Genomic DNA, 22,690 nt, shown 5'->3' with positions numbered 1-22,690 from the left:
CATAATCGATAGTCGATAATGAGGGTTGCTGCACTGCCGATCGGCGAAGGTGCTTACATGCACTTAATTGTCTCAGGCACCGTGAAATGTCGCGCGTATACGCAAAGGTGATGGTATACAGCAACGGTGGGGGATGAGCCCGAGGGCGTCGGACAAAGGTTGGCTGTGTCGGGCGACCGGCCGGTGGTGCATTCGCGTTTCAAACATGGCAGCGGCTACCAGCGTTGTCGTGCTCGACAGGGGCAACAACACCACCTGCACCATCAATTTACACGGTGTGTGTGTGTGTGTATGTGTGTGCACGTATGTGTGCATGGTGTGTGTGTTGCGCGCGCGCGCGGGGGCAAACAGGCGAAGCTCTGTCGATCTATCGAGGGAACGCGGCGAAATGAATGAAAGCTCTGTAATGTCAGCGCGAGCTTCTCGTACGCGAGTTTACGCGACGCCGGTGCAACGAGAATCGTGCCGCCGCTCCTGCGTCCCGACGCGATCCGACGAAACTACGTTTGTAAGTGCGTGGTTTATGTGAGTGCGTTTTTCGCTCTCGAGTTTACGGTTTTTTTATTTCTCCCTTTTTTTTAGCGCGGTAACGACGGTGACGGCGCCGGTGGCGGCAACACGGCGGTGCGATATCTCGCGCGTTGTACATCGCGCGGTTGCTTCCTCACGTGTGTCAACGTTTATGCGCGCCCATGCGATCGCTCCGATCGAGATTCTGATCATAATTTTCCATTTTGCAGGAGCCACCGTGGTGTCCTGGCGGGTGAATAACCAGGAACAGCTGTTTGTTAGGTGAGTACATATGCACATAAGATTTTCTATCGTATTACGACACTTTGACAACAAAAACTGGCAAGTTTTCGTAAACATTTCATACAATTGGTTTTTGCTCGCTGATTAATGTCTTTATGTTTCTTCACATTGAATGACATGTCCTGTGTGGTTAAAACAATGGTTGAAATTCTATCACCGGGCAGTTGTAGAGAGTTAAAATTTTCAATGCAATTGGCAAATGTTTAAAACTTGATTCTTACATCAAAGAACATTACATTTTTGTACGAGCGTATTATTAATTATAAAAAACTGTGAAATAAAATTCTAAAATGATGCGATTCTTTCGTGAATCAGCCTGTATAAGTCGTAAGAAGTAGTGTAGAGTCGTTTAAGTAAATGTTGACGCAAGTTGTAAGGTTACGCGCGAGGTTACGCATCTTAGATGAGAATGCGTTTAGTTTTCTTGCACATAGCAATATAAAATTATAACATCGGAGAAACGTTACATGAATTACGGCTTGTTACAAAAAAGTTAATAAGATTGTAAATATAGTTTATGCAGCAATATCGAACTGGCGCAAGTTTTTTTTATGAATTTTAATACATTTTGCATTAACATTTTGCAACTCCAAATGTCGTTTGCAAGAAAGTAAAGTATATTTAACATTTTGGTATTTAAAACACATATTATTTGTATCTGAAATATGTTTGATTTAATATATTAACATAAGAACGAAGAATTTTTCAACGCGCATAAATATTTTTTTAAATATTTTCAATGATGAATGATATTGATAGAAAAATTGATTCCGTTATTATTCGAAACATGTTTGATAAAATATGGTAAAAATGCTGTGACAGAAATCTGCGGTTGAGACTATTACTATTATTTGAGCTTGAGATTCAAGGCTTATACTACGTAAGCATGAATTACTGTTCGTGAATAACACCTTCTAGATGAGAACAAAGTCTGTTGGCGTGCTTGACCTGCACCGATTGCCTAACAAATTACTCAACTCAACTGAAAAAAAAACTACGAGAATCAAAGAAATATTTACAGCATCTTTGTCGATATTTGAGTCGCTTAAGAGGGCGTATTTTTATCAAATTCAATTGTCGGAGAAACGCAAATAACTTTTCAATTTAAAAGTATGTTAACATTTCATTTTGTTTTCTCATATTTACATCAATGAATGTTCTTTTTGCATCAAGCTATCTGTATATTTGAGAATAAAAAAATTCGATACTCTTTTAAGCGATTTATTTGTCGAACAATTCATACTTTGGATATTTAAATCAACTCCCACAATGCGAACAGTCGTCACGGTGGCAATACGCGAGCAAAAAAACCAAACCAAAAAACAAACCATAATTTCTACGGATGCAGATCAATGTCAAAATCTGTTTCGCTCTTGCGATGACTCATAAAAAACAACTTCACTGCCGAGTACGTGACTGATCCAAGGTTTCTCGCCGCGAAATGTGTAGAATCAATGTGCGATTTCAATCAGACAGAAGACAAGCCAGATCTGTTCGATTACACTTTCTATACCCGAGCTTTCTTTTACCCACTTTTCAGTGTTTACAATTCTGCTGAAATATATATTTGCTAATATTTTCTTCGCACGGAATCGTTAATTTGCGCTTTGTCGCGCCGTAGATAACGATTGTTTTCCATCTCGGATAAACATCGCACTATGTAATATTCAGTGCATCGAATCACCGCCGCAAGCGAATGATGTATTCTTAAAGTCAACGTACGATATATCACTCTGTGATACATAATTCTTGAATTGCGTCTCGGATGCAATACGTTTTACGACGCTGAGATCCGGAAAATCTACTTATCGCGCCGCTGGGAAACGATCGCCGCGCACGAACGAGGACGTTTATTTCATTATTTGCGCAATATTTTTATAATCTTCTTGCGGGGATCGAACGTTATCAATTCCTCGCGACAATGCGGCGGGTATATAACGCGAGAAGGAAGAGACACGGGAGAAGGCGCGCGCGCACACCTGCCGAGAAAGAACCGCGTAAAAGCGCGGTGCCCGTGACGATCGCTTTAAAAGCGGCGGCCCGAGAGCAGACGATGAAAAAACTGACGGAGCGAAGGCAAGGGCGCTCTCTGGACCAGTACATACCTTATACACGGGGTTCAGGGCCCCTCGCCGCTCGCCAGTCATCGGTCCTTCCGACTGTAAAGCCGCTGTCGAGACTGGGTTTTGTAATAGACCCGCGAACTCCGCCGGGAACGATGATAGCGTGAAACTGATGAAAGATCAACTTTTAACACTCAATTGTCGATCAGCCGTCATCCGTGTACTTTCGCCGTCGCGCGGAACTGCCAATTCCGATCCAGTAAAGAATATATGAAATGCGCGGGAAAAATGCGACGAGTCATTTAATACGCTATTACGCATTTTATTAAAAAGATTGCAAAAAACCATAATTATTTTTTTTCCTCGCGTTGCTTATCGAAAATTCGATTTGCGAATATAATGTGCGGAGTCATCGTTCGACTGCCAGCCGGGACGTGGAGCTGTCCGTTCTGGGAGCACCGTTAAAGAATTTTAACGGTGGCGAGAGCGCGGCGCACGTATACGCGCACACATATACGCGCGACGCAAGACGCTCGGCAAACACGCTCGTAATTTACTCCAATTTCCCTCGAAACGGCCATAAAAGTTATGTCGGTATGTCCGGTCGCGGCGCGATACTGATCGCGATGCAGCGCGCTGCGAGAATATATACTTTAACGACCGATACACTGTGCGTCAGCCGAAAGGAAAACAGCAGTCTTAACTTCGATTAATAATGCCGGGCGAATTAATGCGATCAACAGAGTGTCCATCCCGCAAAATTAACAAGCGACAAAATCTGCGGCGAACATCGTATTTGCTTCAATAAGAATTTCATCTTTTTATTTATTACATACTTCGTTGTGTAATAAATTTACTTAGAGAGAAACGGCACTCAGGATGACGTAAAAGAAATCCGTCGCTGAGACACGGCTCTCGCGTACGGATAAATAATCAACGCATCGATCACACCGCGTAAAGAGATTGAATCAGCCGTTTCGAACGTGACTGGTTGGTGCTGCGCGCACCATTCGGTAACACGAGAGGACCACGTGCAGCACCTCTCAGTTCTTACCAGATCCGACCGCGAATGTGGACGTGCCCTCGTCGAACATCTGCGTCCACGGGCGTCCAAAAACGGAGACGAAGAATCGGCGGTCGATGAGCGACGGCCGCGCGAGCGGCTGCAGCTGAAACGACAAAGTAATTAGACGGACTTGATGTGCAATACTTAATAGCGACGAGAATCGATTATTTTAAACGCGTAAAAATTCGAATGTGTAATTCGCCCCGATCGTTCGATAGAAAATTCGTGAGACTTCGAGTCTCTGCGATCGGATTTCCGTTGCCGCAGCGGTGAACTAAACGCAAACGGTTGCATCCGGCGTGATTGTGCCGGGAATATTAGCAGTCACGCACAACCCCTTTCGATATCAAGACAGCGGGGCGACCTAACTGTTCTTCGCTCGGGAATAGACAAAGACCGGCGGCGATCGGGGGTGAGCTCGCAGCGGGGCGGCGGGAAGGAAGAGAGAAAGAGAGAGAGACAGAATGAGAGACGGAAAGGGTGAGAGGATACGCGACGGAGATAAATAGTTGGAACGAGTCAAGAAACGCGACGGAGACAGGAGGGAGGGAGAGAGAGAGAGAGGGAACGAAAGGGGTGCGGGTATACAAATGCACGATTCATCTTGGCAGAGGGATGGGACGATGATTAAGGGTCCCTCGTCTATCCTCACCACGCCTAAAGACGCGGTTGCGTACACACATGCTCTCCGCGCATGAGAGGGGAAGACAGAGAGAGAGAGAGAGAGAGAGAGAGAGAAAGAAAGAAAGGGACGTGGAAGGAAAACGTCGTTAATGGCTGCCGGTCAGGATCCGACCATGAAATTTCAGCTCGACTTTTGGATTAGAGGTTTCGTTCGGGCCGTGGAACTCTCGTCTCACTCGCGTGACGATCTCTACGCGCCGTGTGACGAGAAGATAATTCGGCCGGAGGAGAGAAAGAGCGCGATGTGCGTCAAGCGTGATTGCCTCTACGCGTTCCGACCGCAAATCTGATTTACTTTCGGATTCTGTCGTTCCCGAAATTAAATTTCGTACAAAATTGATCGAACTTTAATTGCGAGACTTTTCGTCCGCGCGATTAATTAACTTCTAATTAAAAATAGAATTAAGACGTCGTCGAAATATTACGGGTCTTCGCGAGTGAGCGGGCCGCGCGCGCGAGGGGCAAGAAGAATGTCAGACGGCACGGTGGCGCATTAGAAACGTCCCGTGCTCTCGCGTGCATTTGACACCACATACGTCTTTGTCGTCGGGGATTGGTTCGTGCCGAGCATATGGCGAAGAACGTCTGTTTCTAGCGGTAACGCGAAGGCACTCGGAGGATTCTTTCTCCCGAACTCTGGAAACATTACGATTTTACGCGTTACTTTACATGCGTCGTCACTTCCGCCGGACAAATATATTTTTCACTTCAACAATTTTTCGAATATGCGGCGTCGGTAGGATGTGAATTGCGAGAGCTTTTCGTTACGACGTTTCATTGGAAAAGAATATGATGTGTTAATGCAAGAAGGATTTGAAATTTTGATAAAGATATCGCAACCGTTTGTTTGATAGTGATGACTTTTCGGTCTGTCTCTCTCTGTCTATACTTCTAAATAATCACACGGCTCGACCGTGACTCTTTGCCCGAATCTTCGATCGACCGATCGATGATCTGTCAACAGTCTGTCAAAATAATAACATATTTAGGTATTGAAACCAATGGTTAACGAAAAATAGAAAACGCTCCTATATATACGTAGGAATATTATAAAAGTATAGAAATTTTTTATTGTCCAGACATTGCCGATCGGTTGAACGAAAATAATAATGCACGGAATGCTACGAATTCGGAGCTGTTAGCGTTTGGAATCATCGGAGAATTGTCTACAAATCAAAATGCCAATCGATCGTGAACGGAATAATCACTTGCCTTCTTTGCTCCGATATATACATATTAAACTTAATATTATATTCTCCTGACAATTAATATTTTTATTAATTATTTATTTTGTTTATTCGGCCTGTAATTCTTACAGTTATTTTCGATTTAAAAGTTCCAAATCCGACCAAATCAATAAAGAGCTCATGTAAAATGCTAATCCAATGACGAACTATTTGTCATTTATGTAGTTCTCGATAGCACTCGACACTTCAAGATCCTCCGGCAAGTAATAAAATCATCTGTGTTAGTTGACGTCGGCGCGACAAACGAACTAGATTTGTTTTCGCTCAACGCGAAAATCTCGCGAAAACGCAGTCGCGATGAAGACGGATCCGGGAAAAAAAGACACAATAAGCGATAGTTCATGGAAAGAGCGGCGCGAATGAAGAAAGAGACGGATTCAGAAGAGCGAGAACGCTAATGATACCGCGTCAGCCGTCGTCTCGACTTTTTGTCGGTATTCGGAGCGTAGATTTGCAGGAGAAAATACGACGAAACGGCTCGAAGAAGCGACGCCGTGATAACCAATGACGAATACCATTGCACGGAGTGGTCAGTCTCACGTGTTTGCGCGCTCAATTCGCGCGATAATCATCATTCGGCGGGACTGCGGTGTGTTACGTTACCGCCGGGTGACGGAAACTAATCGCAAAAACGCGTTTCAAAAGCGCGCTGTTTTACGAGCTTGACCATTGCCCGAGATGAGATAATCGATACTTACGTGATTATTTTCACCGATTTATTTTTCTCCACCCGACGCATTTATAAATCGCTGGACTGCAAATTTCATGCAAATTGTGAAATTTTTTTATACAATACCGCTATTTTGAACAAGCTAACCAAAAATAGACAAATTTTTTATCGATTTTTTTATGGATACAAATATAAGGGACGAGTAATCTCTTTCGAAAATACACTATCGTTCATCAATTATTCGACATCTGCTTCTATTTATCATTTCAAAAATGAAGGATGCTGTAACTGCGCGATATTTGATAACGCACGATCTTTATTTGCAACATCCGTTAACGCGCATCGCTTTATTGTCGCGAGGTGAAGTCGGGACTTGGACCACCCACCAGCTCGGCGAGCAGCACGTTTACGAGGGAGATAGCGCGGACGTGCAACGCTTATCTAGCTTATAAAAAGTCCCATTTCGACGTAAAACACCGGCCGATACGGCCGGGCTGACGATGCGCTTCCGGCGAACGCTCTTCTTCGGCGTGACACTCCCGCGAGACGAACCTCACATCGACGCGGCTATTTATCTGATATACGAGGGGAATATGCGTTTCCGATCTATGAAAACGAGATGGCGGATAGAAGTGCAGTCGATAATAAATGCGCCGATAATCGTTATCTCCGCAGAAGCCTTGGCGTGAGATTTATGGTTCGTTGCGTAAGCGAGTTGACGTAGCGCTGATAACAATTTTTGCGGCGACTAATGAATGAAGCGATTAAAAATACTTCTCACTTTAATAGTCGTTCTTATAAATATCTCGAAAACATCTTAAGACCGTCGTCTACAAAAATATCACGTATTATTATCTTTGCTTATTCGAAAACTTACACCGACTGAAAATATCTCTTCTTTATTCTTAAAATAAAGTAAAATTAGCTTCGTGCTGAACGAAGAATACGATTTTTTTATAATATGTGACAGTGACGAGAGAAAAAATTCGAAGCTTCGGAGGTTGAACTTTGGCGGCGTGGAATCGAAGACACGAGACGCGCGCCGTGTCGAATCCGCCTGGACGAGATCTCGCGAATCGGTGTTCGCGAAAACGGCTGTTCCCACAGCCGCGATGCGGGACGACACTTCACCCGAGATCCTGAACCGTGAACGACGCGCGGCGCTCCCGCGGCGGCGGGAAAATAATGCGCGCGGTGGCTCCGGAGCGGAATCCAGTTGAATGGGAATGCTGTAGAATGCCGGCACAAAAACCGCAGCCAGCGGGATCATTAGTCTACGGCCCGGTCTATATAACCCATCGCTGCCTTATACCGGGTGGAAAGAAGCTCGGGCGAGCGAGCCCGAGCTGTTTTTCATTCCTCGCGCGAAATCCACGCGTGCGCGCGCGCGCGCGCGCGAGTCGCTTAAAAAGCGCGGGCTTTAAAGCTTCGAGTCGCGGCTTCGTCGCCGCCCCTGCGATCGTTAATCCGCGTGAAAGTACTTGAAGCGCGAGGATACATCGCGAGGAAATTGGTGGAAGGAACAAGCGAAGGACTATCCGCGCTCGAAAGTAATCCGAATACAAATCGCCTCCGATATCGAGCTCATCTCCTCGACAAACATGCGAAACGAGTGGTGGATCCACTCTGACCTTTTCTTTTCAATTGTTGCTTCGCGTATCCGGCATGAGTAGTTCGCCGTTCGACAAATAAGATTCTTCTTCCACGTTATCTTCGCATCTATAGAGTCAACTTTGCGCAGTCATTCCTTTTACGGACCCTTATTTCTGCAAACGCTCCGTTACGCGGACAACATGTGAGATGTCCGCAAATCCATCTCACTCTCGAGACTTGATATCGCGAATTATCCATTAAGAAAATTCCATATTTTTCTGCGCGTATTTTACTTGCGTCCGTAAATTTTTGCTCTTACGATTCCCTAAATTCTGCATCGCAAGAGTCTCCTTGATATTGCAAATTTCTTATTTCAAAGATATTGCGCCGCGGCAAATGTTATAAATCTTTCGTTCCATCAGTCTTTTGTTTATTCCGCTATCAAGCGGCGAATGATATACTGAGTCATTCTGCGTATCGCATAAAAGTGGCACGTATAAGATGATATCTTTTTTCTATCTACAGCTCGCTTTAAAAGCTCCGAACGTTTCTCTGTTCATTTTTCTCCATTAATCATGCCGTCGCATTATCACACGCATTTAGCTAATCACCCTCATAAATTATGGATCTAGATCCGATTTACTGTATCGTAATCGCGCAATCTGGTAGTGATAGTGCAGGAAATTGCGTTATAAAACTTTTATGCCAAATGAGCGGCGTTTCAAGGTTTCCGACTCGCAAAGTCTTCGTATCACTGCGATTTTACATAAGTCGACGAGATCCTTTCCTTTATAGCAGAACGAACGATACGCAGTGTACACTGATGTATGTTTTTTTTTTTTTTTTTTTTTTTTTTTTCTAAACGGGCTGCCGCGAATGACACAGTTGCTCCTAATGCAAAAGGAACGAAGCTTTTTTGCTAATTGCAAGTTATTTCGAGCGAATGCGGACAGAGCGAGCGCGGGCGCAAGCCGACAAACCCAACGGCGAAAAAGCTCGGCGCAAGCAGACGCGAGCAAGAACTCGCTCAAGGCGGAACGCGCGGCTTAAGCCGTAAAATAATTGCGTGTTTTGCAGGACCAGGTGAAATACTGCGTTCAAATCTTCCTCGCAGACGCAGGACTCATTCGGCATTACATTTGTCGCTTGAAAATTGGGGCCCGCGTTTATCGCCGAACGCAGACGCGCTGAGTGTTCTGAATTTTATCCGCAAATTTATGCCAAGTTCTTTATTGATAATTTCTTATTTTTTGCCAATGTATGATATATTTACAGCGTTGGAATGCCGCGTCGGCAAGAATTGACCGAAACTTTCTTAATTCGGAACAGTTGAAAATCCGCGATCAATTTCTTTCGCGCGAAAGATAGCCCGTTTGATAGTCATTGAGCGAAACTCAGATATCCGGCCGGCGGTCGTACGATGAGATTTAAAATCTCGTCGGAGCAGCGATGACGGCATCACCACCGAAGAATTCGCTCAACCGCGGCCCACTCGTTCACTTATGCCGACTTATGCACCGGCGTGTTGCTCGCAAGAAACCGCCAAATCAGCTCGTTATCGCGGCTCGGCAATAAACGCAGCAATAATCCTCCACCGCCGTGCTTAACTTTGGATAACGTCAGCGGCCGGTCGTCAGAGAATTAGTGAGCGGAATTGTATTTAATGCAAATGGTTCGGAAATTATTTACGACTTGTATATTGCGCACTTTGTTGATTAATAATCAGACTAATTTGATACATTAATACTTATAAAAAAATTGAATTTGCGAATATATTTTTAGGTTTTCAATAAAATTCGTATTTTTGGAGCTGACTTTATAAATCTATAATTATCACATTGCAGAGCATTGATATATCTAAACATCTCTTGTTTTACATTCCACAAAGACTGTCTCGAACTCGCTGCATTTTATCCGACCGAGGTATCCATTTGTGCCATTCACCTCGAATTTACGAGCGCGACGCCGGGCGATATTACGACGGCGATTCGGTTTCTTGTGCATCTCATTTTCATCTCCATCCCCCGTAGCTTAGTATCCTTAATTCGAGAGAGCGAAAAACAATACTCGCGAAAGACAGACACTCGAGCGCTAGCGGAACGGTTCGAATTTATTCAACGGATGCGAGCGAGGCGAATTCGTGCGCGGATCTCGCGCGGCTCCGGAGAGTTAAAGGACTCACCGGAGGGACCAATGTGCCCGATCACACAAGAGCAATTCATTTCGATTCACGCGAACTCATTCCGATTTAGACCTCGGGTCAGTGGATTATCCGCTCTTAGCGACGAGAGCGGTCGACGAATTTACGAGCGCGGTGGCGGAAAATTACGGGGCCTTTTTACCGGCGCATATTTCCTCGTTTATCAGCGTCCGTTAGCGTTCCCGGCGACCGTTCCGAATAGTAGAACAACTTCGTCCCGACAAGAGCAGCAACGCCCCGTGGCCGTGCTGCGCCGCGAACGCGTCCGACCTAGTATAAATAGGTTTGCTTCTTGCCGGCCTTAGTTAAACAAAGTTTCACGGTGGTGGTAGACGAGCACGGTAGACGCGACGCGGGGTTGGCTGCGGGTAGAGAGAAGCTCCGTGAACCCTGCGGAGCCTCGCCCTGCTGCTGCTGCTGCTGCTTGCTTGCTTGCTTGCTGTTGCTGGTGCCGCTCCGCTCCTGCCGGGATCCGGGGAAAACGCAAAAACCGCTGGCTTCGGCGGAGCTCGAAGCGGATAACTTCGACACGTACCGGGTGTCCTTACTCGACGCATAGTTAAATACCAGCGCGGAAACTCCGACGAAATTCGCGCTCTCGATTTTTTTCTAACAAAGTTGCGATAATTTTCGTGACGCGCGAAATTAGCGCTCGCGATTTTTTTCTAATAAAGCTGCGATGATTCGCATTTTCGCGCTCAATTCGGCTGCATAAATTATTACGAGCGAGATATATCGCGCCTAAAAACCACCGCTAATTTATGAAATTCTCATTGTTTCGACGCGGAAGAATTAATTGATGGATTTTATCTATCGGGAAACCGTTTGGAAGATAATCTATAATACAAGAAAATCACGAGGGAAATAAAGAAAGATCTCAAATATCCCGAACGAGCGGGACGTAATATCGAGAGAAATGGATATGGTCGATCGGATGGGATTTATTTACGAGTCACGGCTTCATTTCGATCTGCTTGGAAACTCCGCGTTGCGAACGATGGGGGAACGCAGTTTCGAGTTCTGTGCATCATCGATAATCATCGCGAGAGACCGGTGGTGTCGGGGAAACCGTCGCCGTCGCCGCCGCGGACACCCGAGATAACGAGAAAATAAGTGCGCGGAGATTATACGCTCCTCGTTCGGCTCTTTTCTCTTCCTCCCGTCATCCGAACCGCCGTACCAAGAAAACGTTCATTATTATGTTCATAGAAACGGGTCGCACTCTCACGCTCGAACCCGCGCACGCACTTTCACTTCTCTCGGCACTTCGGCCTTGCACTTGTGCGACTTTATTCGCAACATGCGATCTCCAAAAATCCGCGTCGAGATATTTGTATAAAGAATTCGTTTACTTTTAAATAATGCGCGAATATGTGTTGATTAAATGCCGAGCGCGAGCAGCAAACACAATGGACGATCATTATTTCTTGCGAAAATTTCAAATAACGCAACGTCGAAGCCTTCATTTTTAAACTTTTGGATTATCTCGAAATTTTTCTCCAGAAAATATTTGTTTAAATTTACTGTTTTCTTCGCACCAATCTTATCGCAGCAAATGATATAATACGCAGTTTGTAAAATCCGTTTTTCCACGCGATCGGAATCGCACAGTTTTGGCGCCTATTTTTTTCACGATAAATCCCGGAGTGAATTTCTCATCAGAATTTCACCGATCGTAAGTCGCGACCGTAGCAGATGGCCGAGCCCGTCGCTCTTCGAGCTCCGCCGCGTTAATGCACTTATAATGCGTGGCATCCGCTTCTTGCATTTTGCCGCATCTTCGCGCGGGACTCGGCGACTCTCGTCGAGTTTACCCGCGAGGTGAAGTGCCACAAACCGCTCGCGAAACTCGTCAAAGAACTTTCGACTGTTAACGACGACGCGATGGAATTACTTGCTCGCCAAGTTTGCTCGAACTGGTCGGACGCTGCGGCGGCGACGCGACGCGAAGCCAGAAGTGTTTTAGGAAATAGCTTAATTGACTTTTGATAATTCGCGAAAATTTATACGTCTCCTTCAATCTGAATTATCGACGTCTGTTATTACATCAAATCATGCGTATCGATCATTTGCATAAACCGATATGTGCGATATTTACAAAGTTTACGCAGTCCTTGCGCGAAGTATTTGTGTCGCAATTTTATTCCGTGTATCGATTGGAAATCCATTACGCTTGAGAGATAATATCGAATCTGCATCTTTTTTACATAATAATGAGCAGTTTTTCATATTTATATCGAATTACGGGGCGATTTGCGCTCGCGGCCGAGTCCCTACGACGCGATTGCACAATATTGCAGGCATATAGCCGCCGCGGCTCGCACAATTCCGGCGAATTCGTTCCGGTTTTGGATACAGTATCTTATGGAGATACAGTAGCCTCGCGCACGTAAGAAGCGCTGTCGCGTCGCGCCGTGTAATTGTCTCCGGCTGTAAAAGCGCACTGTCATACCTTATTTATAATCCTGTCGATTCATGACGCGACTCGATGGCATCGCGTGGATAATTAAGTTTTCGCGAGCGTATCGGCGCCTTTCTCGCGGGAAGAAGATCGTCCGTCTAATCGCGCCTAATTGCGAAGCAAATGAAACGCCGACGACAATTTTTCTCATCAGCGAGAAATCTTTCTCGCTGAAAGGATTGTTGCGCTGATAAAATGGAATATGCGAGAGGATAATATCAAGGCTGATAGCTTCAAGTATGTTTCGCTCCGACTCCTACACACAGACACGCGCTTGTTTGTTCCCGCCGCGAATAAAAATGTGTCTCATATATCGTCGATTCTTTCGAAAACAAGAATTTCGAATTAACGATTAATATCTTATCATGATTTTATCCACGTTCTGTCCGCGATGATAATCGGCTTTCGGCATTCGCGGCGAAAAATTAAATATCGATGCGCATCGTTGCGAGAGGGTTCGAACGCGGATCGGTGACAGGTCGGTATAAATCAAGAGTTGCTTATTACGATAAAATCTGTCAAAGGATAAATCGCGCTCATAATTTTCCGCATAATGTTTTTGGTTCTTCGGGCATTCATCAAAAAGCGAGGCAACGAATCCGCGCGCGTTCTCTCTCTTCAACGCGTATCGATGATACAACGAGCTGTTTAGCATCTCTGACTTGCTAACGATTCATTAAAGACGAAGGGTAATTTTTCACTCGCCCGCTCATTAATATTCCGTCCGTGCCGCGAATCTCGTGTGTCCGTTCGTTGCGTAGCGCGAGGAATCTTTGAATCTCACGAATATCTCTCTCCTTCGCAACTGAATCGCGCACGAAGAAACGAAATCGTTGGCGATTACGCGAGGAGATCCTCTCGGACATACCGAAATATCGGAGACGTCGCACAAGGATCAAGTGCAATTTCGCGGCAGCTGCGACTGGCCGTGGCAATAAGAAGAAGTCGATTGAAAATTGTTGCGCTCGTAAAAAGCGCGCATAACGAACGCGATGCTACGTGCCGCGAAAGTTGATTCATTTTAACTTATCCCCGGTGTCTCCCGCTTCTCATCATATCCCTCGCTTCATCGGAAACATCATGTTGAACGATCCGCGAATCCGGTACTGAAAACTACGAACAATTCGATCTCGCAAAAGTGAATTGTCAATGGACAATTATTAATCGTGAAATATACGACAAGAGCTATTAAGTTCAAAAGGTGCAAAAAGCTTTGTCGTGTATGTCAAAATAAATTCAAAGTTGAAACAAATTTTTCGCGAACTAAAATAATCATCATTGACCTCCAATATATGTTTTTCGTCTGAAAACAAGATTTTATATATTTGATTTTAAAAACTCTTCGAGCTCTTGGAACGAAAATTGATAACTTTGTTTAAAGTAGACCTTCAACGGCGAGAAGCGACAAGACTTTCGCATCAACTCGATACATTTTCCCGCGCCGCTCGCGTCATCAAATCCATCGTGGGATCGTACCGGTTTTCTCTCATTTATTGACTGTTCATCCTGTCGACGGGCGGGGAGGGGTGTACCTCCTGGAAATCGACTTATCCCCGATCGCGACCGCCAATTACCCAGGCACCTTGTATACTCCGCGGATGTACTCGCGGAGCGACGATATCCCGCGGAAGCCGGGCGGTAACCGCCGCGCTCGCGCGTCGAGAATTGGGTGCCCGGCGTAGCGGCGAGAGCGGCAACCGGGAGAGATACCAGCAGCTAGAAACGGCCAGGAGGAGAGAGGTTGGAAACTGTGATGCCCGCAAAAAGCATGGCAGACAGCGCCGATCGTTTTTGCTCGGCGTCAGCCGCGTTCCTACCGCCGCGTCGTCGTACTTCGTGGTGGTACATCGTTCCACCCTCTCTCGCCTCCCCTCACCCCCGCTGGCCCCGTCCCGCTCTCGCATTCATCCTCTCTTCTTGCCTCCCTCTTCCCCCCTCGCCCGCCTCTCGTCCTCCTCTTCGCCCTGCTCGTCCCCGGCATAAGTTCCCTCTATCCGTCTCTCTCTTTTTCTCACACTCTCCCTTCGCTTTCTCGCCTTCGCTCTCTTCTCCCGTCCCTCTCCCGTCTTCTCCCGGTTGTCGCCCTCTCTCTTTCTCTCTCTCTCTCTCTCTCTCTCGCCCCCCTCTCCCTCCCCCCATCTCTCTCTTTCTCTTTCACTCTTCACTCACTACTCGCTGTGACGTCCGGGTTGTCGCGATCCATCTATCTGTCCATCTCGCTATCTCTGTTCGCGCGTTCCGCTCGCCTCGGGATCGCGCAAACGGGATGGGATTACCCACTCCTCCTCCTTCGCGGTTTACGCATCCGGGAAAATGGATTACATCGCGCCGCTGCGAGGGAATACGGTAGCGGCGAGGATCCGGCGCGTGTTCTGGAATCGAGATTCCGTCATTAACTTCATCATCGGCTGTCAGCGGCGCGAGGCGGATTGACTGTCCCGGGCGGAATATCGGAACAATCGGTATAGTTTTAGAGGGACGCGACCTTTTTTTCGAGCTCGATTTCACGATTCCCAATAAGCCTGATCGGACATCGCGAATCAGCCGATAATTCATCGCGTATTCATGAATTTCCCAACAAGAATTGCATATCGAATGGAAATATCTTTCAACGAGCGTTTACTCGCGCGAGTCCTTTTTTTTTTTTTTTTTTTCTTTCTTTTTCATTACATGAATATGAGCGACCTTATGTGACAATCTCGCGTTTTAATCGCACGATTACGCAGCTTCGGCCGATGCCTGATCCCAGCGCCGATACATTTCGATTTCGTGCGTTCTCCCCGCAGCCTTGGATTCCGAGTGAGTGTATCCTCAAGCTCCTTCTTAAGAACATCTCCGCGGCCCCTGACAGGCTTGACTAATGGTCATCCTGCATCCGCCCTCCGGCTTTATAGTTCTCTATCCCTCTCTCTCTCTCTCTCTCTCTCTCTCTCTCTATATATATATATATATATATATATATATATATATATATCTCTCCCCCTCTTTCTCTCATTCTCTTTTCTTCCACACTCACGCAACGCGACATCTCCGTCTCCCTTCCGCAGCGCGGCGATATCAACGCGTTCCGAACGCTTCAAGTTCGCTAATGAAAGGGATCAACGAGTTTTCTAACTCGCTCGATGATCCTAAAAGTGGCCAATCTCGCAAGTGCTTTCCTAGGAAGGGCCAAAAATTCGCAAAATCACGTCAGATTTATCTATATACAAATTTTGACGAGAGTTTCTGTCGACAACCGCGACACTAGTCGACACATTTCTGATTGATACACACATTTTATACGTCTAGATATTTTTTCGATGAACGTAAGAATTCAAAGCGCGATTATTGGAGCGAAAGAATTATTAATAATTATTAATCGGTTAATAATTCGATACTTTTTGCGCTCCAGCAATCTCGCTTCTGACTCTTATTGCCTTTCCGTTCGTCTTTGCTGACGAATGGTGGAATTACCTTTTACGGTAATTTTCAAGTTGTCGGAAAATACGGAGAGGAAGCATACATCACGATGTTGCGAACATTTATTATTGGGAATTTATAACTAGGAATGCGCGCTGAAGCAGCCTAATTGCCTGCTCCTAAGTAAGAGGAATTTTTTTCCCCCGTTCACTATTAACCGTACGAAGCAACCCCGCGCGAGACGAGTGCTCAGGGGCTCCTCCGCTCGTCAGTTAGAAACAAATTAAGTATTTAGCCGCGCCAAACAGCGCGATACCGTAATTACTTACTTATCCGCGAAATGATCGTTATAAGATAAAGCGAGCCGATGGTACGAAAACGGCGAACAATAAAACACCGACCGGCCTTTCTCCCCTTTTTATGAGGGCAGTTAACTTGCCTCAACCGACCTTCGGGGATTCACTTTCGTTTTCGACTGCAATACAGCTAGTTGGAAAACCGAGTCGTTCGTTCTGCAAAGAAATTCATACCTGCGTGTCCAAAAATACTATTTACCGACCCGACTTATATTGCACTCTTCCGGCGTTTCCGGCCTGCAAGAATGACGCAAACACGGCATTCGTGTATCGACGCGTCCACGTGTCCCTAAGCGAAAAGTGAAATATTAATAAAATATATTATTCCAGACACACCGGAATGCACAGATTCCCAGAGTCTCGCGAGGTAGAATATTGTCACGCTGAAAAATAAATCGCAAGACGCGTCGTGAGTCCCGTTCGAGTTTCACGAAATGGTTCGCACAGCGTCGTATGATCATTTATATATCGACGCTCAACTATGCAACCTCTTCGCTTTGTCTTCCCCCGGCACAATGCGCGATCGTAAAATAGCGCACGGTCCTCGTAAATTAGTTAAAACGAACCGCTGTGAAGCTCTCGCGCGCGAGCTTAAACCGCGCATTCAGAGCGCACGGGAATGTAAAAAGGCGAGACGGTAACGATTTATTCGACTCATCCATAATTTGTCGCTACTCCTGTACTTTCATATACATTCCGGTGACCGAGATTGGAATAAAAGACACGTTCAGCGGATTTCGATTCAGACTGCTGCGTATCGAGCATGCTTTATTGTTTACCCCACCATTATTTAGATCGACCATCGTCCGATCGTTAGGTCGTTCGACAAATATTTGTACATTGTCCATGCGGTTTCATTAATCTGATATGTGATACCCACGCAATTTACAATAACAACGCCGGCAACAAACAACAAAGTGATATTCTATCGGCATATATTTTTCAATGTTATCGTCAGTACCGTAGATTCCGTTTTTTATTTTTAATTTTTATTATTGCAGCGAGGAAATAATATATATATAATACCTGTGTGTTCCAGCGCGATCAACGCAAAAACAAACGCGCGAACGAATAAATCCCCGCATCGTTTTTAAAATAATATATTTTCGCTGCTTTTTCCGTACGGAATTCATCTCGTTAAATAATGAAACGCCGTAAGAAATTTAATACATACAGCACAATATAAAATATAATTAATACGCGTGTGTGCGCGCGCAGGAATAATATAAAATTTACGATCAAAACGGTTACCTGCAATACGCAAGTATCGGCCGATCCTTTTTCTCTCCAACGGTTAATCCTTTGTGTTTCAGTAAGCAAGCGGTATTCGATGGAAAGAAAGCTATTAGAGGCGGCATACCATTTGTCTTCCGTAAGTATAACAGACGAAATGTCGTGTTTACAGAATTTGCAGCAACGAAATAAAACAACAATTCGAACAAATATCTGATTGAACGATTTCAATATTTTGAGAAGCTTCGGACGAAAAATATAGAAAACGCACGGCGATATTTACAAAGTGACGCAACACAATGCACGATTGTTTCCGCAGCACAATTCGGCGCGTGGACGTTCGGGCCACCCCATGGCTTCGCTAGAATTATTCGTTGGAACGTGGAGAAGTCGCCGGAGCGCCTGCCCAGCGGGGACATCGAAGCGATATTCTCGATAATGGACAGCGAGTTCACGCGGTCACTGTGGAATTCGCAATTTAGGCTAACGTATAGGCTAATATTGCGCGAGAAGGAGCTGCATTTCAATATCGGCGTGTACAATCCTAGCAGAGAAGACACATTCAGTTTTAATCTGCTATTACACACTTACTTCAAGGTGCCCGACGTCAGGAGATGCCAAATCACGGGATTGCACGGGTGCACGTTCGTCGACAAGGTAGCGAAGTTATTCCGCCCCCGATCTTTGCAAATTAAATGTTTACTTAGAGAACTCAATAATGAGTCATTTATTTTCAAACTATATTAATAACTTAAGCTCGTCTTAAAAAATCTATAATTCGCAATTCTGTTACAGATATCTATTGCACGCGTACAAAATATATGTCTCTGACTGTTTAAATAATTCCCATAGTCTATCGATAATGTTAATAGATTAAGATATAGTTAATAGTGGACAGCACATAAAGATATAAATTTCTATCTCGAGTTCCATTGCGATTTATAAGTAATTTAAAACGAGCTTTATCAATAAAATAACGGTCTCTCACAAGATTTTTCTCGCGCACAGACTAGGGACAACCAAATCTTTCAAGAAGGCCGCGACGTCGTGACGGTATGCGAGTGGACCGACAGGATCTACCAGAACACGCAGCCGGAGCACATCATCACAAATGTCGTTTCCGGTAGGAAGATGCGCGTGCAGAAGTACAACTTCCCCGACACCGTCGTCTGGAATCCTTGGCAGGAGAAGGCGCGCGACATTCCCGATTTCGGCGACGACGAGTTCCCCAACATGATTTGCGTCGAAAGCGGACATGTCAGTAGCCCGGTCATATTATTGCCAGGGACGGCCTTCGAAGCGAGCCAAATATTACAGGTAAGACCCGTCCTTCACGCTCGCGAATCGCCGGCGTAAATAGCCGTATAAATGTATCGCTGCGATATTAAACCAAATCGATCAACCGAAACTCCGGCAGTTATTACATCGCAGTTTCGACGTATTTCAATCGCTGCGATACATCGAGAGTATACGTGACTCCGCGCGAACGCCCTTTGCGCTCGCTATTAATTAACAGAATCAGAGCTCTCGGTGTAATTCGAGTCGTCGAGCTCTTGACTGAAATCTTACGCTATTGGCTGTAATTGCGCCCGTTCGCGCCGTTCGCGAAACTATTTGTTACATTGATACTATGTGCCACAGCTGCGAGCAGAAATAGCCAAATTATTGAATTGAGAGTCTTTTGCGCGAACATTCTCTGTGCTCGAGCGGTTTGCGAGAATTACTATTTTGTAATTGGATTTGAATTTTGCGTAGCAAGTGTTAAAATCCTGTGCAGAATATTCGAAATTCGCAATTATTGTGTCATTCAAATTATTTGTTAATTAAAAAATGCTTATCATTATTAGATGCTCCACCGTATAATTCTTCAATATCTGAATGGCCGTCTAGAAAAATCAACATACTTTTCGTAAAACAGTTTGCACGTGTTGACGGCGAACACTATATTAATTTTGCATAAATATATATTCATTACCGCGATTTGAATTCCTGTAAATTATAAGTTCCCTGATAATTATGCATTTATACTCGAGATACAAAAAAATCTGCTCGAGGCGTGCAATTAGAGGTTAAAGACATTAAAAAAAACGAGAATTTTAAAACAGTCATTCAGTGACGCTGCTCTCTAATGCGTCTTAAATATTAAAGTCACGATAAAAAAAAAAACGTCCTGTTCTTCAATGAATTTACTTTCAGGTGATGTGAGTAGAAAGTGGACCGACGTCGCACGTCAATGCCGGGGGTGGTGCTGCCAATTCGCTGCTTCCGACGTCCTCAGCATCGTCCGCGGTCTGGCCTGCGGGTGCTGGCTGGCTGTACATGCCGCCACCGCCGCCTCCGCCACCGCCACCGCCACCTCCGCCACCTCCGCCGTCACATCCGTCACTTCCATCACATTCGTCACATCTGCACTCGCATTGCGTCGTCCAGACCTGCACGATATGCTCTCTGAATCTTTAGGGGTCTTTAGAGCCGCAGCCTGCAAGCCGGGCCGAGCTCTTGGAACATCTTCGACTTTCCGCTCAGTTGTTGTTCTCGATCGGTTATTTTCACGAGAAGGTCCATATACGTAATCGCGATCGGTGGAGAACGTATCTTTTCTTGCGTCCTGTCTATCGAGGAAGTGGTGATCAGCGCGGCGAAGGCGAGCAATTTAGTTTAATTCGTCGGAGACTCTGTCTTCCTTGGTCGATCACGTTTGCTTGTTTCTTATCTTTGTCGCTTTGTCCGTGCTTCACGCGTGATAGAAATCATTTCGATGCGCGAATGTGAAAGATCGATTGATCTGTCTCTCTCTTTGGTTTCCGCCGTCCAAGTAACAATCAGACGCGTAGGTTTTATAGGTCACTTCTCGCATCGTCCTCCCTTGTTCCGATGAAGGCCAAGGACCGCGTTTGCAACGTTTATGTTTCTTTTCATCAGATATCGTTGAAAAATTGCAGAAATAGATTTCCGGAGGACGCTGTTCTGAAACAACAAAATGTTCTCAAGTTAATACGATTCATCGCAAGTATTCGTATACATTCCATAGACCGCTAATGGAAAACGAAGGGGATATATGTTGCATCTCGTATGATATCATTCCCAGGTATTAACACGCGATATGTTGTCTGTAAACGTGTAGTATAGATTGGCGTTAAGCATACATTCACACGCGACAATACAGACTTTCTCAATATTATAAAAGGTGTTATTCGTTCGCTTCGATCGATAATAATTTTTTATCTTGTTCAATTGTTGTAAGATAAAAAAATATTTGCATTCGCATGAACCGTACATATTTTACGTTATATTTTACTTATATAGGTAAAAACTGTAACAAAAATGTTCGCGAGTAATACAAATGTAAGCTCACTTTAAAAAAAATTTTTTTAAAGGCACTATACTTAATAATTCTCGAAGGAGGCATTGTGTAAAGTCTGAATTCAAATTCATTTTAAATTGTTTAAGTTTATTACAATATGTGTGTTTTACAATCGATTTTTTAACTTTTTTATCCCTTTGTGCTATGTAAATTTTAGGATCTTGATATATATATAAAACCCACATATGTAAAACCAATATATAAAGCTCACATTAAAGTGGCACATAAAATTATAAATAGGGTTCTACTTAAAATTTTCTGTTGCGAGTTATAGATCCTTTCAAGTGGGCTGAAGATGTTATCAAAATTTGACTATTCTCCTGAATTAATATTGCATTTAACGAAAAATGATTATAAAGTACAAAATATTCGGTATAATTTAGCTAAAGAGTTATATACACGCAGAAAATAATCGAATTAGATTTCTCAATTCTATGTGAAGAGACTCTTCTGTTACAATTTTATATTTTAATTTTGTATAGCGAGAGAATCTTGTATAATTTTTTCAAGCCACCACCGATGAACAAATGCTGTACAGCACATAACATGTATATGAATTCGTTCAATCTGCAATACATAATTTACCTATGAACAATACAAACATGGTGCTATTGTTACGAATAATAGTGTTGTAATGATAAGTAGCAATACACATACACACAAGTAGATAAGCTCAATCGGCATTTTTTTCGTAATGCTGCAACTTCGAGTGTAATATCTTCCTCCAGAATTCTCGAAACACTTGTCCCGAAAATATCGCATTTCCGATATCACATCTTTCCAAATACAAAGAAGAAAAGACGTTGCATCATCGAAATAGGCATAAGTGAATATTTATATCGTAACGTATTGATTATGATATTATGATAAAAAAATTACATGTGTATACGGAACATTTGTAAAGACATTGACAGGAAGATGAGGGGGGGAAAAAACAGCATCATTGCCGCCCATCTTTAGATAATTGTATTATTGCTAAGGTATATCAAGAGAACTCGAGACACACTACTCTAGAGCTCAATTGAAACTCAGTTTAAGTGATGGCGAGTTTAATAAGTTAGTCAAATTTTATATCGAAAGTAATTGAATTTTCAATAAAAGCATTTTGAGCATCTTCAACTTAACACATGACAAACTTCGCAAAGAAATATTTTCTAACACGACCATATTTTTTAAATATAAATCTTTTACATTGCAAGGAAGAGAAGCTTGTTGTTAATCTTGAATTGAGTCGTTAATGAAGGCACACGAAATAAATTGACCACGTTGTAAAATTAATTGCGGATAAAGAGAAATGAGCAGAAAATCATTAGTCTATTTTATATATACATATATATTATTTGTGCCAATGAGCGCGTGCGTGTGTTAACTTTCTCAATATCTCTCTCTCTCTCTCTTTCTCTCTCAGAATACATTTGAAAGAGCAATTTCTTACATTGATGGATTCCCGACGTCACGTACGTAATATTAAAGTATCACATGTAAATTCTTCAAATGGATTACGACATACTAGTAGTGTATTACTATAATTAAATAAATGC

General features: G+C 44.2%; 2 protein-coding genes and 1 long non-coding RNA gene across 3 annotated transcripts in view; 1 reads left to right on the top strand and 2 right to left on the bottom strand.

The window, feature by feature from the left end:
• Frmd5 (FERM domain containing) overlaps positions 1-3,190 on the bottom strand; it is a 31,958-nt gene extending 28,768 nt beyond the window's left edge. Inside the window, exon 1 of the mRNA XM_067348591.1 lies at positions 2,919-3,190. Within this exon, the coding sequence (XP_067204692.1) occupies positions 2,919-2,960 (42 nt within the window). The 5' untranslated portion in view covers positions 2,961-3,190. The remainder of the gene's footprint in view (positions 1-2,918) is intronic.
• LOC105679056 (uncharacterized) lies at positions 119-22,273 on the top strand. Its single transcript, XM_012378836.2, has 6 exons — positions 119-275; positions 741-792; positions 17,866-17,924; positions 18,105-18,442; positions 18,794-19,102; positions 19,982-22,273. Exons 1-6 carry the CDS (start codon positions 134-136, stop codon positions 19,988-19,990), a joined length of 909 nt encoding a protein of 302 aa, XP_012234259.1. The 5' UTR covers positions 119-133; the 3' UTR covers positions 19,991-22,273.
• On the bottom strand, positions 17,864-18,909 carry LOC136997651 (uncharacterized). The gene is made up of 2 exons (XR_010888313.1): positions 18,774-18,909; positions 17,864-18,467 (listed from the first exon to the last, which is right to left on the bottom strand). It is a non-coding gene; the product is annotated as an uncharacterized lncRNA (long non-coding RNA).
• Positions 22,274-22,690: the final 417 nt, after the last annotated feature.

The sequence above is a fragment of the Linepithema humile genome, chromosome 2, assembly GCF_040581485.1.
Source record: "Linepithema humile isolate Giens D197 chromosome 2, Lhum_UNIL_v1.0, whole genome shotgun sequence".
In the NCBI taxonomy this organism is placed as follows: domain Eukaryota; kingdom Metazoa; phylum Arthropoda; class Insecta; order Hymenoptera; family Formicidae; genus Linepithema; species Linepithema humile.
The sequence above is the reverse complement of the archived record's forward strand: the minus strand, read 5'-3'. Positions and strand labels throughout refer to the sequence as shown.

Coding starts and splice junctions, on each gene's coding strand:
- LOC105679056 (XM_012378836.2), top strand. CDS start 134: ATGAGCCCGAGGGCGTCGGACAAAGGTTGGCTGTGTCGGGCGACCGGC. Junction 793..17,865: donor CAGGAACAGCTGTTTGTTAG/GTGAGTACATAT, acceptor TTTGTGTTTCAG/TAAGCAAGCGGTATTCGATG. Junction 17,925..18,104: donor CGGCATACCATTTGTCTTCC/GTAAGTATAACA, acceptor TTGTTTCCGCAG/CACAATTCGGCGCGTGGACG.